At 44.5% G+C, this 16,009-nt stretch overlaps 1 protein-coding gene across 1 annotated transcript in view; it reads left to right on the forward strand.

The window, feature by feature from the left end:
- The window catches only part of SHOC2 (SHOC2 leucine rich repeat scaffold protein), a 151,972-nt gene that overhangs the window by 115,232 nt on the left and 20,731 nt on the right, over window positions 1-16,009 (forward strand). Inside the window, exons 4-5 of the mRNA XM_082267557.1 lie at window positions 3,037-3,167; window positions 10,034-10,222. Of these exons, the coding sequence (XP_082123683.1) occupies window positions 3,037-3,167; window positions 10,034-10,222 (320 nt within the window). The remainder of the gene's footprint in view (window positions 1-3,036; window positions 3,168-10,033; window positions 10,223-16,009) is intronic.

Raw genomic sequence — 16,009 nt, forward strand, 5'->3', positions numbered from 1 at the left:
AGGGAATGCATACCGGTACTACTTTTAAAAAAAACTTGAACATGTCAAAGCGTATATGAGATTATAGTGAACAGGTTTATGTCTGCGTTTATGGATTTCAAACAAAGACTGTCTGAGGAATAATTGATGGCAATCGGGAGGGGGAGACGTGAGTTATTGTCTTCTCAGCCTTTGAATCTCTTTTCCTTTTCATGGGATAAACCTGCAAGTTCAAAAATCATGACTGTGACGCTTCATTACCCAGACTTCACCAAATCCCCCTGTTTTTAAACTCGTCCTGTAAAATCTTGTCATGGCATTGCAGCCCGTCCTTCATATTAGAAGCAGAAAGTTGGCTTTAACAAGCCCTTTACACCATTAACCTCTCTACTAAACTGGAGGTGCACCAAAGGTGACGACCCAACATTGGTGCACTTTCCATTGTGTCATCAGACTTGAAATGTGGGTGTTCTTTTCTGCACAGAATTTTAAAAAAAAATTAATTTTTCTCTTTCGTTCATTGACGGACACAGCTCCTGATCTTTTTAACAGTTGGGTTATACTGCCCCCTACAGAAGTAGGACACTAGGCAGAAAAAGAATCTGGTTATGCCTATGGGCAGTTCCAGGGGGTATACTCCCTCTCTTTGCTATAGGTATTTCATTTTTTTTTTTTCCTAGTCAGGAGTAAGGACCTAGTTCCTTGCTGGGATCTCTGGTCCTGGCAAATTTTTTTCTTTTGGATAGAAATTTTTTTTTTTCTCCTGTTTTTTTTTTTTTTTCCCTGTGAGATCTACAATCTAACTGCCGGACTGGGCGACAGGCTGGATAATCTAGATCTAGTGGTCACCCCAGTCTTGCCAGCGAGCGGGCGCAGACCTCGTTGAGCGCTTGGTCGGCCGCGACCACTGGACGAGGTCTGGCCTGCAAGTTAAACACCTCGCGAGGTCGCATATGTCTGGGGTCTCGGCCCAAGTCGCAGCCCCCTTTCTGGCTGACAGCCCCCCATTTCGATGGCGAGTGGTTCTATCTGGAGCGGTTTCGGCCTGGTTCCTCGTATGGGGAGTAGCTGCCCCCCCTCTTTTTTCCCTTTTGGAGGGTGTTGGAGAGGACGTGGACCCCTCCTTGGGACGGTCAGACCCCTGGGTTCTCCTCCTTCCTGTCAGGCACCCCCCTTTCATCTGTCACCCATCCTACCCCCACCTGGGGTGGGCGCAGGGCACTATGCTGGAGATTGGGGCTGGGGAAGGATGGATGCACTGCCTGCGACCAGACGATTGGCTGTGCGGGGGGTTGTACCTGGTGGGGGCTCCTGCCAGGGCCCCCCTTCTGCCTGGACCTGTCCTCGAGGCCTAGGGATCCCGCCTGGGAGCCTCGTGCCACGCAGGGCTGCCATTTTGCTGTAGCCTTTGTGTTTCAGTGGTGGGAGACCCTCCTCATTCCCTGGTGCTGACTCCTGGATCTTTTCACTTCCTGATCGCTGCTCGTGGAGTGCAGATTATCCTGCTTCAGGTGCCTGTTTTCTGCGGGGTGGTAAGTCTGGTGGAGTTCTCTCCCTCTCTGCTCAGGATTGCATGGGGCTTTGTGTCTAGCGACCGTGGTGGTGCTGCCATCGCAGTGGGGGTTGTTCCTTTTGCAGTGGTTTTCACATCTCCCCACCTGACCCCGGGTCCCAACCATCCATTGATGCACTCACGGCGGTCCTGGAGTCCTTTGTGTCCTGGGTGGAGGTGGCTTTTGGGTGACAGGCTAGCAAAAAGCAGTTGTAGCAGTTGTAAACACTGCCGTGTACTTGGCCGAAAAGGCTGAGATCCCCCCCCCCCTTTTTTTTTTAATCTCAGTCTTTCCTGCCTAAAGGAGAGATGTGGGGTCTCCATAAAAAGGGACCGGTCATGCCATATTCCTATTGCAAGGGACGTTTACATTCCTTGTAATAGGAATAAAGGTGATCCAAAAAAAAATGTAAGGGAAAGTGTAAAATATAAAAATAAAAGAAAAGAAGCGAACGCATACGTATGTTGCGTCCACACATGTAAGCGGCGTTCAACCCCCACGTGAGGTATTGCCAGGAACGATCGAGCAAGAGCAACAATTCTAGCCCAAGACCACTTCTGTAACTCGAAAATTGTAACCTGTAGAAAGTTTTAAAGCATCGCCTATGGAGATTTTTAAGTACTGAAGTTTGGCGCCAATTCCAAGAGTGTGTGCGCAATTTTAAAGCGTGACATGTTAGGTATCTATTTACTTCATCTTTTATATTATACAAAAAATTGGGCTAACTTTAGTGTTCTGGGTTTTTTTTCTATGTAGCAAAAAAAAAAAGTGTTTGAAAAATTGCTGCGTAAAGACTGTGTGACATACAAATTGGCAATGACTGTCATTTTATTCTCTAGGGTCTCTGCTAAAAAAAATATATATAATATATAAAAAATGTGTACGGGTTCTGAGTAATTTTCTAGCAAAATAAATAGGCCTGGTATGGTAGTAGTTAAAGTGATACTAAAGTCTTGGTGTTTTGTTTTTTTTTTTTTGTTTTTTATGTTTAAAAATAACAAACCTGTCATACTTACCTGTTCTGTGTAGTGGTTTTGCAAAGAGCAGCCCTGATCCTCCTCTTTTCGGGTTGTTCACTAGCACACTCCTGCCGAGTGCCCCCACAGTAAGCACCTTGCTATGGGGGCACCTGAGCCAAGCTGCTGTTCTGTGCATCCATTCAGACACGGAGCTGCGGCTTTGGCCCTGTCCCCTCTCTCGCCTCATTGGTTCACTCACTTTGATGGCAGTGGGAGCCAATGGTGCCATCTGCCTTTTCAGCCAGTGAGGAGGGAGAGTCCCGAACAACCGAGGCTCTCGTGCAACATCGCTGGATCTAGATGGGGCTCAGGCAATTAGCAGGGCTGAGGGGGGCTGCTGCACACACAGGTTTGTTTATCTTAATTCATAGAATGTATTCGGATAAAAAACCTTCTGCGTTGGAACCACTTAAGTTGGTTGGTATTCTTGGTTTTGCAAGAGGTCCCAACAATCAGGATTTTTATGTCTGTTCTGTTTTCTACAGGGAATCTGTCCAGCTTGAACCGCTTGGGGCTGCGCTACAACAGGCTATCAGCCATCCCGCGATCCTTAGCGAGGTGCAGCGAACTTGATGAATTGAACTTGGAGAATAACAATATTTCCACTTTACCAGAGGTAAGATGATATGGTCACTTTTATTCACCAAGAGATAAGTTATGATTTATAATTACTTGACTTTGTTTTGAACACTTTACACTGAAAAGCAAACCAGGTATTTTCCTTGCTCCCCAGCAGTACATACTCTCCATCTTTGCTCCACGGGCCTGGCGCTCTGTTCAGACTGTAAACAGTGTTACTGGGTGTGGGGAAGCATGTGATGAGCAGCGCAACTCGACTGTGAAGCCGCAAGCTTTCACAGCTGTGTGCCCACAGTTGAGATGCCAGCACCGGGGAGAGAAGACTGGGCGAAGGGATGGCTCAGACGTCTATTGACGACATCCCAGAACCGTGCCTGCTGCGGCGGGCATCCGGGGCGCTCTGTGATTGCTGTGCTCTTCTGGCACAGCTGATTACAGATCAGTGTAAAGGGACAGTGTCCTGATTATCAGTGCCATCTCATCAGTGCACAACCCTGAAGGAGACATGTTTGCAGAATTAACCGAAACTAGGAAAAATTAGTTTTTCGTTTTTTTTTCTTAGCAAAAAATAAAAAAACCTAGTTGTGGTTAAATACCACTAAAGGAAAGCTCTTTGTATGAAACAATTGATAAAAATTTCATGGGTACAGTGTTGCATGACTGCGCCATTGTTATTTAAAACGCGACCGCACTGAAAGCTGAGTATTGGCTCGGGCAGGAAGGGGGTGAAAGTGCCCAGTAGGCAAGTGGTTAATAAACACAAAAAAACTAGACGCCTCTTTAAAATACCAAACTTAGCTAAAACATGCCTACTGCAAAATTCTCCTTACTTGTGGAACATTGGTTCTAATTTTATGTTCATTTAAAACGAGTCTTTGTTCCCCTTTTTATCAGCCAACGCCTTTGCCTACACATGGGTTTTGCCCTACCCCCTCATCCCAAAAATTGCATCTCTTGCACCTTACGGACCCCAAAGCGATTTTTATTTTTGTAGGGGGTTTTTTTTTTCCCACTAGGGCTTAAAGGTCCTTATTCTCAGTGAGCTGGTCCTACACAAAGATGGCCTCTCTCTTAGGTGGAGATCAGGGTTGGGAATGGGAGAGATCTTTCACATCCATGCCCCTTTTGTATGTCAGGAAAATAGGAACATTCACAAAATGTACTTAAAATATAGGTGTAAAAGTTTTTAACCTGAATCAAAAGTATTTGGATTCTGGTTCCCTGATTTCTAGTGTAAGTAAAATCCTCATGCCTTCATTCTGTCCAGTGAGAGTATTCTGAAAGGCTGCTGAGATGCTTTTATTGGGTGTAGCCTGATGTCTGGCTCGTTGTAGAGTGTGTAGTGTGGAAAAGAGATTCTAGCTGGTCGGTGATTGGAAAGCCCTCTATCCCAGTTGTACTGACCTTTTACAGCACTCCTCCACTGCTCTTTCCTTTATTGCAGCTGTTAGGAGGGACCTACTCGTAAGAGCTTATAATCTAAAATGAATGGGCAAGTAATATGAAAAGGTAATAACTGTGTGGTTGGGAGTTGATGGGGAAAGTATTCGGTAGAGGGAGGAGAGGCGTACTGAAGAAATGGGTTTTCAGGGATTGCCTAAAGGTGCACAGAGTAGGAGATTCTGTTCAGATTGCAGTAGAGCGTTCTAGAGGATGGGAGAAGCTCTGGACAAGTGGTGTTCGACTTTGGTAATTATATGGCTAATTTGGTAATCTAGTTGCATGGACTTATGCCCCATACACACGCGTCGAAAATTGGCAGGGGATTTTCGGCCAACGTCCGATCTGCCGATGTTCGGCTTGTTAGTATGATGCTTCCGACAGCCAACTCCGACTTTTCGGCCGAAAAAAAATCTGGTGTGCAGGCTATAAAATGTTTGTTGGCCTTCAACACAACGGCTGATTTTCGTGCAGTCAGTACAAAATTAGACAGGGAAAAATCTGATGAGCAAGTCTGGGCATGCTCAGTGAAGAAAAAACACAAAGAAAACAAACCAACACATGACATCACTTCTGAAGTAGAATTTTGTTGGCCTAGAAAATTTGTGTGCAGTCTAGGCACATTCCAACCAACAAAACACAACTTGGACAAAAGTCGGACGATCGGTCGGCCGATAATCGCTGCGTGTGTACGAGGCTTTAGTCTCTAGTTGCTAGGTCGGAACACTGTCGCTTAATGAAGCTTACAGGGAGCAGACATCTCAACTATTTAGCCATGGAAGGCTAAAATAGTGGCAGTGGAGCACTCTGAAGATGGGTAAAACTGGGTTTGGGGGTAGTGGGCAATATGGAATCGTGGGGATTCTGCCTGTGGGTTCCAAATCGTGTTTGTCAGTGCAAAATGCAGAGTGCGCATTTAGGTGCCATTCATTTTACATGGCACTCCAAACTCAGAGTCATTTTTGTAGCAATCGTGGAAAAATCCCTATGAAAATCTCGAAGCTTGTCGCCTAAAGAGCAGGAGCTTCTTTTGGGTGACAAGTGCACATAGGGCAGCTCAAAAAACTACTGGCAACTTTTACTGCCTTACCGACATGGGATTGGGGGAGGAGGGGGACATGGGGTGGAGTAGATAAGACTGGAGGAGGAATAGGACATGTTATGGATGGGGGGAAATGGAATGATGGAGGACATGGGATGGGGGAGATGAGATTGTAAGAGGAGGACATGGGGTGGGGAGATGGGACTGAAGGAGGAGGACATGGGATGAAGATGAGACTGGAGGAGAACACAGGATTGGGGAGATGAGATTGTAAGAGGACGACATGAGATGGGGAGATGGGACTGAAGGATGAAGAGGACATGGAAAAGAGGAGGGGAACATGGTGTGGGACTCGGCATGATGGTTAGTGAGTGAATTCGGTAGGACAGCCAGTGGGCAGGCCTAGGGAATGTTGGTGGTCAAGCCCAAGGGGGCCCATGCCTGCAGCTGTGGTAAGGAGCCCCAAAATTTCTGATGGCTGTCCTGATCCCTTTCACTGTCCATTTTTCAGGAGGACCCGATCGGACCCCTCTTTTACCAAGCAGCGGATGTAAATGTTCTTTTACACCAGTCTACCTCCTATCCAATCCAGATCAGAGGAAAGTCAGGTGTAAAGGGACATCTGGTCCGTTTACATCTGACTGCCCATAGAGTAGAGCAGGCTCCTCTATAAGAAAAGGATGATTTCTCATACAAGTACATGGTACAGCAGGCACATATCAAGCGTATGAAGTGTTGGGGTAACAAACACTAAGCTGGCTACAGCTTTTTTAGAATTTACTTGTACAACTTTCCTTTAGATTTACCAAAACTATGAGGTCAAACCTAAACACTTTCAGTTTGTATGCAGTCAGGCAGGCCCTTGCACTACGTAGTTGGAAGGTAAATCTTAGGCTACGTTCACATCTAGGCGTTGCTTTTTTATAGGCGTTTTCCAGGTGGTTTTTCTAGGCGTTTTTGCAAGCGTTTTATAGGCGTTTTTTACAGGCATTTTTATAGGTGTTTTTTTGCAGGTGTTTGGAGGAAGGCATTGACATTAGAGATCGAGCGATTTTTGGCAACACCGATATATCGGGGGCCGATATGCACTTTCTCCGATTATATATCGGAATCTGCCCCTGAGGTTACCAATATTGCCGATGTTTAGGGAAAGTGCATGTCCTGGGGTGATGCCTGCAGCTAGAGGCATCACCCCGGTACCGGTGTCCATAGCTGACGGTCGGTTGGCTTGTAATGACATTAACAAGGAGCGGGAGGGGACGTCCACCCCCCGCTTTCCACAGCTCACCCGGGTCTACCGTCCCCCCGGGAGACCCGGGCCTCCTACCTCCACCGCCAAAGAGAAGACCCGGTGTAGCATTAAGATGTGTCCCCGTGAAAGCCGGTATCCCTGCCGAAAGTGCGCATGCGCCGGTCTCCATGTAAAAAAATCCCAGAAGTGATGTCACTTCCGGGTACTCGGCGCCGAATTAAAAAAAACTGACTGCATTCAAAACAGCCAAATTTGGCATTTTTAAAAGCTTTTCAGTGCCTAGGAGGGGTTTGGGGTCTTTTAGACTCCCAGATCCCTCCACAAGGAGTACCTTTAGACCAAAATATCGGTATCGGCATTAAAAAAATGATATTGGTCGATCGCTAATTGACATCTAACAAAAATGCCTGTAATCTGCCCAAAAATAAGCTCATGTACTTTTTGGAGCGTCGGGCCTTTTGCTCCAGGTGTCGAACGTTTAAATGTGAACAGGGGCCATTGAAACGAATAGGCTTTGTCTTGTTGGGCGTTTTTTGAGCTGATCCTTAGATGCCCCAAAGCGCCTAGATGTGAACGTAGCCTAAAGGAGGTTAAACATTGAAAATTGTATAATGTGTAGCCAGCTTTAGCATGGGCTGTTCTTTTCCTCCTATGTTCCAACAGCAACCTGGTTCAAACAGGTTCCAGAAACTCAAAACTCCCTAAGGCAATGTGTTATCATTAATCTGCATGCTTTCACCAACTTTCCGAGTAGACAATTATAATTTTTCAGGTTTTTATCAGTATTGCGATGCCAATAAAGAGAGAGCTTTGATCGGCTTAATGGACGCAGCCCTAATGGACTTCCTTAATGGAAATAAGCGATTTCAGCAGCTCCTCGTAACCGTATCCTGCCATAGGATGGGGTTCGCCTTTAAATCTCTCCCAGGGCTGCATTCATCGAGCCCCTCTCCCTAAGACATCAGCGGCATGGTTACTGTCAACATGGCAAGCCGAATTCTCCACAGATTGCTTCATAAATTAGTCATGATTGTAGCAATTGGCAATAATTTCTCCGCTCTGTGTAAACACGCCCTGCCAACCATATCTGCCGTTGTTTTGCTGCTTTCAGAAGAGGCGCAGAGCCGTGTCTCTCCCCCCCCCCCCCCTACTAAAAGCTGCATGGTTTAGGTGTAAAAAAGATTTCAACATGCTTTTACGCTGTAGTTTTAACCCTGACTTGTCTGGAACTTTGGAGTAGGAGCTTAAAAAATTTCATTGTTGAGGCTTTTTGTATTTTTATTTTATAAATTCTTAAGTGAATTTCTTGTGCTGTAAGCTGTGATGCGTTTTTTTTTTTTTTTTTACCTTTTGTCTTGGTTTTGCCCTGTTTGTCCCAAACATGTTTAAAATTCAGTTAATCTTTCCTACCTTTGCTGGAGGCCTGTTGCAATCATCAACTACTCTTTTGGTAAAATATGACTTTCTAAGGTTAGTTTTGAAAGTCACTCTTCTAGTGAAAGTAAAGATCTAAATTGACAAATCGGGACATCCTTCCTCCTATTGGTAACCCCTTTAGTGATATCTATATCATGGGTGACCAACCTTTTGGTTTCTCTGGGCCACATTGAGTGTAGAGAAATTCTCTCGGGCCGCATATAAAATATATACTATAGTTAAGGTATATAAGTAAAAAAATGCTGCTGCGCCCTTCCCGTGCTGCCGCGCCCCCCCACTAATTTAACACAACTAGTGGATGATCCCCTCCGAGGCAGCCTCTGCCTACAGTTAGTTGGGAGCCTCTGTGGCCGTGCCCCCGACTCAACTTCCTTCCTCCCCAGCAGAAAAAAAAAATTGTTAGGGGCCAGTGGGCCGCATTGCCTACGGTTCCGGGCCGCAGGTTGGAAATGCCTGATCTATATAGAGCCCTGGTGCCCAACCTGTCGCCCTTTTGGTATGTGATGTGCAGCCCTTGGACCTCAGCAGTCTGTAGTGGGAACATTGATTGGGGTAATGGTATTGATCTCTACTAGCCTCATGTATCATGTTCCCAGTTTTGTCTTTTGCAGCATATCCCCAGGAACAAATCTTAAATGTCCGCATTTGACACTAATTTCCTCTCCTGAAGTTTGAGTCCTGTCAAGCATTACATATATTGAACAATATGTGCAGCCCTTTGGCGATTTCAGGGGTTGCATCCCATTTAAGGCCCTTTAGCTCATAAGTTGACAGCCAATGATGTAGAAGAACCGGCACCACCTTCAGTCTGCTGGTGATCCCTCTAGTAATAACTAAAGATCGCTGTAGAGGAATCTGGACCTCCTTTGTTCTACTGGTGATCCCACTAGTGATAAATATATAGAGTAATCAGTAAATCCCTCCTCCTGCTGGTTATCTCTCTAGTGAGAACCTTAAAGAGGTTGTAAACCTCTGAATTTATTTATTTTTTAAAAAGAACACCTGAAAGAAAAACACATAATGAGCTAGCATGCATCACATACTAGCTCATTATGAAATACCTAAGAACGAAGTGCCGACCGCTCACCTCTCTCATGGGTGACACGTTGTTGCGCCCTTCTTCCGGGTTTGCGGCATCCGGCCATCTGATTGGCTGGGGCCGCGATGACGTCACTTCCGCGCATGCGCGCAGGAGCCGGCGGTAATGGCACGGGGCTCTGAAGGAGTGGCCGTTCCTTTAGAGCGCATGCGCCAGTGATGTCACTGGCTGCATGCAAAGTAAATATCTCCTAAACGGTACATGTTTAGGAGATATTTACAGTACCTATAGGTAAGCCTTAGTATAGGCTTACCTATAGGTACAAGTTGCAGAGGAGGGTTTACTTCCTCTTTAAGATCCATATAGAGGAAACAGGACCTCCTTTCTTCTACTGGTGATCCCACCAGTGATAAATATGTAGATGTTTCCTGTTGATGATCTCTCTAGTGAGAACTAAAGATCTCTATAGAGGAACCAGGACCTCCTTTTATTCTACTGGTGATCCCTCAAGTGATAAGTATATAGAAGAATCAGGACCTCCTTTCTCCTGTGATCCTACTAGTGATGCACCTCAGAATTTTTGTTTGCTTTCCCCACCTTCAGGTTTGCTTCATTTTACATTTGAGTAATGAGGTGATTGGATGATTGTATTGCGACTCAAAATAAGTAAACTTGCCTGTGTTTTCTCCACAGGGTCTGTTGTCAAGCCTGGTGAAAGTGACAAGTTTAACCCTTGCCAGGAACTGTTTCCAGTCCTATCCAGTGGGCGGGCCCTCACAGTTTTCCACTATCTACTCCCTCAACATGGAGCATAATCGTATTAACAAAATTCCATTTGGAATTTTCTCCAGAGCTAAAGTATTAAGTAAGCTGAATATGAAGGTGAGTTCTGATCTCCATTTGTAATTGTTTGGAGAATGCTGTTGTACTGTTTGACCTTTTAAAGCTGAAGTTTAGGTATGGTTTTTATAGTTTAGTTACATTGGTCCAGGTCCACTACCTTCTGTATAGTAATCACAGGGGTTGCCCACTCGTCACTGTTGCATCTCAGGGAAAGCTATTTTTTTCAATCAATAGAAGTGGTTCTCTGATTGGATGAGGCAGGGACAGTGATCTCCACATTATCCAATCAGAATTCCTTTAATTTATTGAAAAAAAAAAAACCCCAAGGTTTCTCTTTCGTTCATTGACGGACATGGCTCCTGTAATCCTTGACCATTGTGTTATGCTGCCCCCTACAGGAGTAGGAAGGCAGAAAAAAACTTCTGGCTACACCCATTGGCAGTCTCAGGGGGTATACTCCTTGTTCCTGCAATATTCACTCTGGTTTTTTTTTTTTTTTTTTTTTCTGCCTAGTCAGGAGTAAGGACCTAGTTCCTTGCTAGGATCTTTGGTCCTGGCAACATATTTTTTTAGATAGAAATTTTTTTCCTCCTGGATTTTTCCTGTGAGATCTACTATCAACTGCCTGACTGGGCAATGGACTGGATAATCTAGATCCAGTGGTCACCCCAGTCTGAACAACGAGCGCGCACAGGCCTTAGCTCCACGCTAGGTCGGCCGCAACAAAGCCCCACTGGACGGGAGCTGGCCCTGCGAGTTAAACGTCTCGCGAGGTCGCATACGACCTGGCCTTAGTCGCAGTGTTCCTTCTGGCCGACAATCCCCAATTTCGATGGAGAAGAGGATCTGTCTGGACCGTTGCCCACCTGTTTCCTAGTATGGTGAGTAGCTGTCCCCCCCTCTACCCATGGAGTGTTTTGAGGTGGATGTGGGCCCCTCCTTGGGACGGTCTGACCCCCGGCTTCCCTTCCTTCCCACAGGCACCCCCCGCCAAGTCCCTCAGCCTGCCACTCCTCCTCCACCTACTCTGAGAATGTATTTTTTTTTGAGTGGTCTGACCACTTTCCTGGGGTGGGGGCAGGGTGCTAATTGGCGATGGGGGCGGCAGGCATTGGTCCAAGGGGAGTGGCCCCTTCATCCAGGGGTGTTTCATCAGCTGTCTCTCCGGTGGGGCACCACCCGAGGTGGATCTGTTGGCGTCTCTGCTCAACCGAAAGGTGCAGAGGTTTATGGCTCAGTATCATCTGATCTACGCTTTCCCTCCTCTCAAGCTTCTGCCCACACTCCTACGCAGGATCGAGGCAGAAGGGAATTCTGGTCATCTTAGTGGCTCCGGACTGCCCTCACCGGGCTTGGTACGCCGATCTAGTGCGGCTGGTCACCGACGTACCTTGGAAGCTTCCTCTCAGGGGAGGATCTCCTGTCCCAAGGACAGACCTTCCATCCTGCTTTACAGTCGCTGGCTTTGACAGCTTGGCTGTTGAATACCAGGTGCTAAAGGATAGAGGTTAGTCTGAGTCTGTGATTCCTACGTTCTTAAAAGCTAGGAAATCTACTCCTAGAAAGATCTGCCATCGTATGTGGAAGAAGTACATTGCGTGGTGTGAGTTTCTTGGGGTTCATCCTCGCTCCTTCTCGGTGGTCTGGATCTTAACCTTCCTTTAAGGGGGGGGGGGGTTGAACAGAAATTGGCCTAGAGTACAGTCAAGGGCCAGGTATCAGCCTTGATGGTCTTTTTCCAACGACCTTTGGCCACACACTCCCTGGTGCATACTTTTCTTAAGGGTGTCCGACATTTGGTTCCTCCAGTGCGGACTCTGTTGCCGCCTTGGGATCTTAATTTGGTGCTTTCAGCTCTACAGAAGCCTCTCTTTGAAAATATTCAGAAGATTCCCCTGCTTACGCTGTCCCAGAAGGTGGCCTTTTTGGTGGCATGCACCTCTGCGCGCAAGGTGTCAGAACTGGCGGCGTTATCCTGTCCACCTTATCTAGTGATTCACAAGGATAAGGTGGTGCTCCGCCCCTGTCCATCATTCCTTCCTAAAGTGTTCTCTGATTTTCATTTGAATGAAGAAATTGTGTTGCCTTCCCTGTCCCAGGCCTAAAAATCCGAAGGAAATTGCCTTGCATGCCTTGGATGTAGTCCGGGCAATAAGGGTGTACCTGGCAGCTACGGAGTTGTTCAGGAAGTCAGACTCTTTTTGTGCTCGCGTATGGACCTCGCAAAGGGCTGTCCGCTTCTTCAGACAGACCTTGTTCACACCTGTTCATCGTGGTCAGGTTTCTCCAATCTCCTATCCTATCCCTGTCAAGGCGCACTCTACTAGGGCGCTTAGTGCCTCTTGGGCTTTCCGTCGGATGCTTCCTTTGGCCGCAAGGTTTTGCAGGCTGCTGTTTAAGAGGACCTGATTCTCTTTGAGGGTGTAGTGTTTTTTGTTTTTTTTTTTTTTTTTTTTTCAGGTGGGCTCCAGTTTTGGTTGAGCCCCTGTTGCCTGGTTGGCTACTGTTTAGCCTTGGGAATTTTTTGCTGTTTCCCACCCCTCATGTTTAACACTGCTTTGGGACGTCCCAATGGTCAAGAATGACAGGAGGTGTGTCCGTCAATGAACATCAGAGAAATGGTTTTTACGGTATGTCAAAAGTCCCATTTTTTTGCAGGATCGGGACAGTGGAAACAAGAAACCCCTCTAATCAGAAGGGCAGCCCCTCAGCACTTGTCCCGGAAGACTATTACTGTAGTAGCTGTGACTACTACAGTGATTTGCAGCTTACACAGGGATTGGTGTGGTATGAGATGCAAACTTACAACAATGCAATAATAACCATACCTAACTTCAACATTAAAAAAAAGGAAATGTGTCAGTTTTCCAGCAAAAATAATTTTCAGCGTTCTATATCTTTTGGGCTTGGCCATATAAAAATATGGATCTTCAACCAAAAAGTAAAAAAAAAAAAAAATTTTGAAAGAAAATAGTTGAATGCCCACAAAATATTGTATTCTGGTTACTGTTTGTGGTTTTTACCTGTAATAATAGTATAAGTTCATTTTTTTTTTTTTTTATCCATAATTACATGTAGGTCAAGCTGTCCAGCAAAAGTGCCATTTACAGGGGATAGGGCAAACTATTATTCCAAAAGGGATGACGGAAACTTTCAGCTTTTATTGATAGGTTTAAAACATTTATTACATAACAAAAACATGCCGCTGCAGTCATTGCTTAAAAAGTGTTGACTGGAGTTGGCGATTGCTTAAAATGTAAAAGTAGGTTGGCTGCTTTCATTTCCTTGAAGTTATGCTGACATCTCGGCTCATTTAAGCCCCAGAACAGTCCTGTCTTACGGCTTAAGGACCGAAAGGTTTTACCCCCTTAAAACCAGGCCTTTTTTTTTTGCAATGTGGCACTGCGTGACTTTAACTGGTAATTGCGCAGTCACGCATTGCTGTACCGAAACAAATTTTTTGTCCTTTTTCCCCAAAATAGAGCTTTCTATTGGTGGTATTTGATCATCATTGGGATTTTTATTTTTTTGTGATATAAACGAAAAAAGACCTAAAATGTTGAGAATTTTATGTTTTCTAATTTTTCTTATAAAAAATATCCAATAAACTAAATTTTTATCATACATTTAGGCAAAAATGAATTTAGCTACATGTATTTGATAAAAAAAAAAAACAATGTGTATATTTATTGATTTTAGGAAAAGTTATAGCGTCTTCAAACTATGATGTATATACTGGAATTTACTCAGCTTTTACTTTGACTGCCTGCCCCCCCCCCCCCCCCAAAAAAAATTACCCCTTTTTGGAAAGTAGGCACCCCAAGGAATTTGCTGAGAGGCATGTTGAGCCCGTTGAATATTTAATTTTTTTTTTTGTCACAGGTGTTTGAAAAATTACATTTTTTTTTTTACACAAAGTTGTCATTGAAAGGATATTTTGCTCACATGCCATGGGTGTGTGTATGTGTGTGTGTGTGTATGTATATGTGTATATATATATATACTGTATTTTCTGGCGTATAAGACTACTTTTGAACCTCAAAAAAATCCCCCAAAAATGGGGGGTCGTCTTATACGCCGAGTATAATATCTCCAAGGTAACCTAAGTATAAGTTTTACCGGTAGATGAAAATTAGGGGGGTCGTCTTATACGCCGGAAAATACGGTGTGTGTGTGTGTATATATATATGTGTATGTATATATATATATATATATATATATATATATATATATATATATATATATATATATATATATATATATATATATATATATATATATTATACCCAAAATACATTCTGCTGCTTCTCTTGAGTATGGAGATGCCCCATGTGTGAGACTTTTTGGCAGTCTAGCCACGTACAGGACCCTGAAAACCAGACTTTTTGGCAGTCTAGCCACGTACAGGACCCCGAAAACCAATCACTGCCTTTAGGCATTCTAGTGGGGGGGGTAAATTGTTGATTTCACTCCTCACTACCTATCACTTTTGGAGGCCATGAAATGTCAAGACAGCACAAAACCTCCCCCAAATTACTTTTCGAAAAGTAGACACCCTAGGCTATTATTTGAGAGGCATGTTGAATATACTGTATTGCAGATCTCGCTTGGAAAAAAAAAAAAATTCATTTTCCAAAATGAGAGCTGCAAAATACTCACCATGCCTCTTGGCAAATACCTTGGGGTGTCAACTTTCCAAAAAGGGATAATTTGGGGGGATTTTGTGGTATCTTGATATTTCAGGACCTCTGAAACTGCGATAGGTAGAGCAGAAGTAAAATGAGCAATTTATGCCCTTAGAAAGGCGGTGATTGGTTTTCGGGGTCCCTTACACGGCTAGGCCCCAAAAAGTCTCACACATAGTATCCCTGTACTCAGGAGAAGCAGCAGAATGTATTTTGGGGTGTAATTCCACATATACCCGTGGCATGTGTGAGCACTATATCATTTAGTGACAACTGTATGTAAAATACATTTTCATTTTCCCAAAACTTGTGGCAAAATATAAAATATCCCATGGACTCAACATGCCTCTCAACAAAAAGCTTGCAAAAAGTCATTTGGAGGTGTTTGAACTGTCCTGCCATTTTATGCCCAGTATTAGAGGCTTATGCCACACATCATCCACTCTTCTAACCACTTTCTGACACTTTTTGTTTACATATAAATAGATTTATTTTTTACTAGAAAATTACTTTGAACCCTAAACATACTTTTTTTTTTTTTTTAAAGCCAAGACCCTACAGAATAAAATAGTGGGTGTTGCCATTTTTTTTTGTTACGCAGTATTTGCGCAGAAATTTTCCAAAAGCAATTGTTTTGGAAAAAAAGCAAGTTTTTGAAATTTAATGCACAAATACACTATATATTGCCCAATTGTTTGGTAAAATATAAAAAATTATCTTATGCCGAGTACATAGATATCAAACATGACAAGCTTTAAAATTGCTCAAACACCAAACAAAAATTGGCCAGGTATCGGGTTTTGGGTTTTTTTTTTCCAACGAGCTTTGGCCACACACTCTCTGATGCATACCTTTTCTTCAGGGTGTCCGACATTTGGTTTCTTCAGTGCAGGCTCCGTTGCCGCCCTGGAATCTTAATGTGGTGCATTCAGCTTTACTGAAGGTTTCCCTGCTTACGTTGCCCCAGAAGGTGGCCTCCTTTGGTGGCTATCAATCTCTGCATGCAGGATGTCGGAACTGGTGGCATTATTCTGTCGTTCACCTTATGGTGCTTTACAAAGCTAAAGTGGTGCTCTGTCCGTCATTCTTTCCTAAGGTGGTCTCTGTCATTTGAATGAAGACATTGTGTTGCCTTCCCTGT

The sequence above is a fragment of the Pelophylax lessonae genome, assembly GCF_965119305.1.
Source record: "Pelophylax lessonae genome assembly, chromosome: 9".
Classification (NCBI taxonomy): domain Eukaryota; kingdom Metazoa; phylum Chordata; class Amphibia; order Anura; family Ranidae; genus Pelophylax; species Pelophylax lessonae.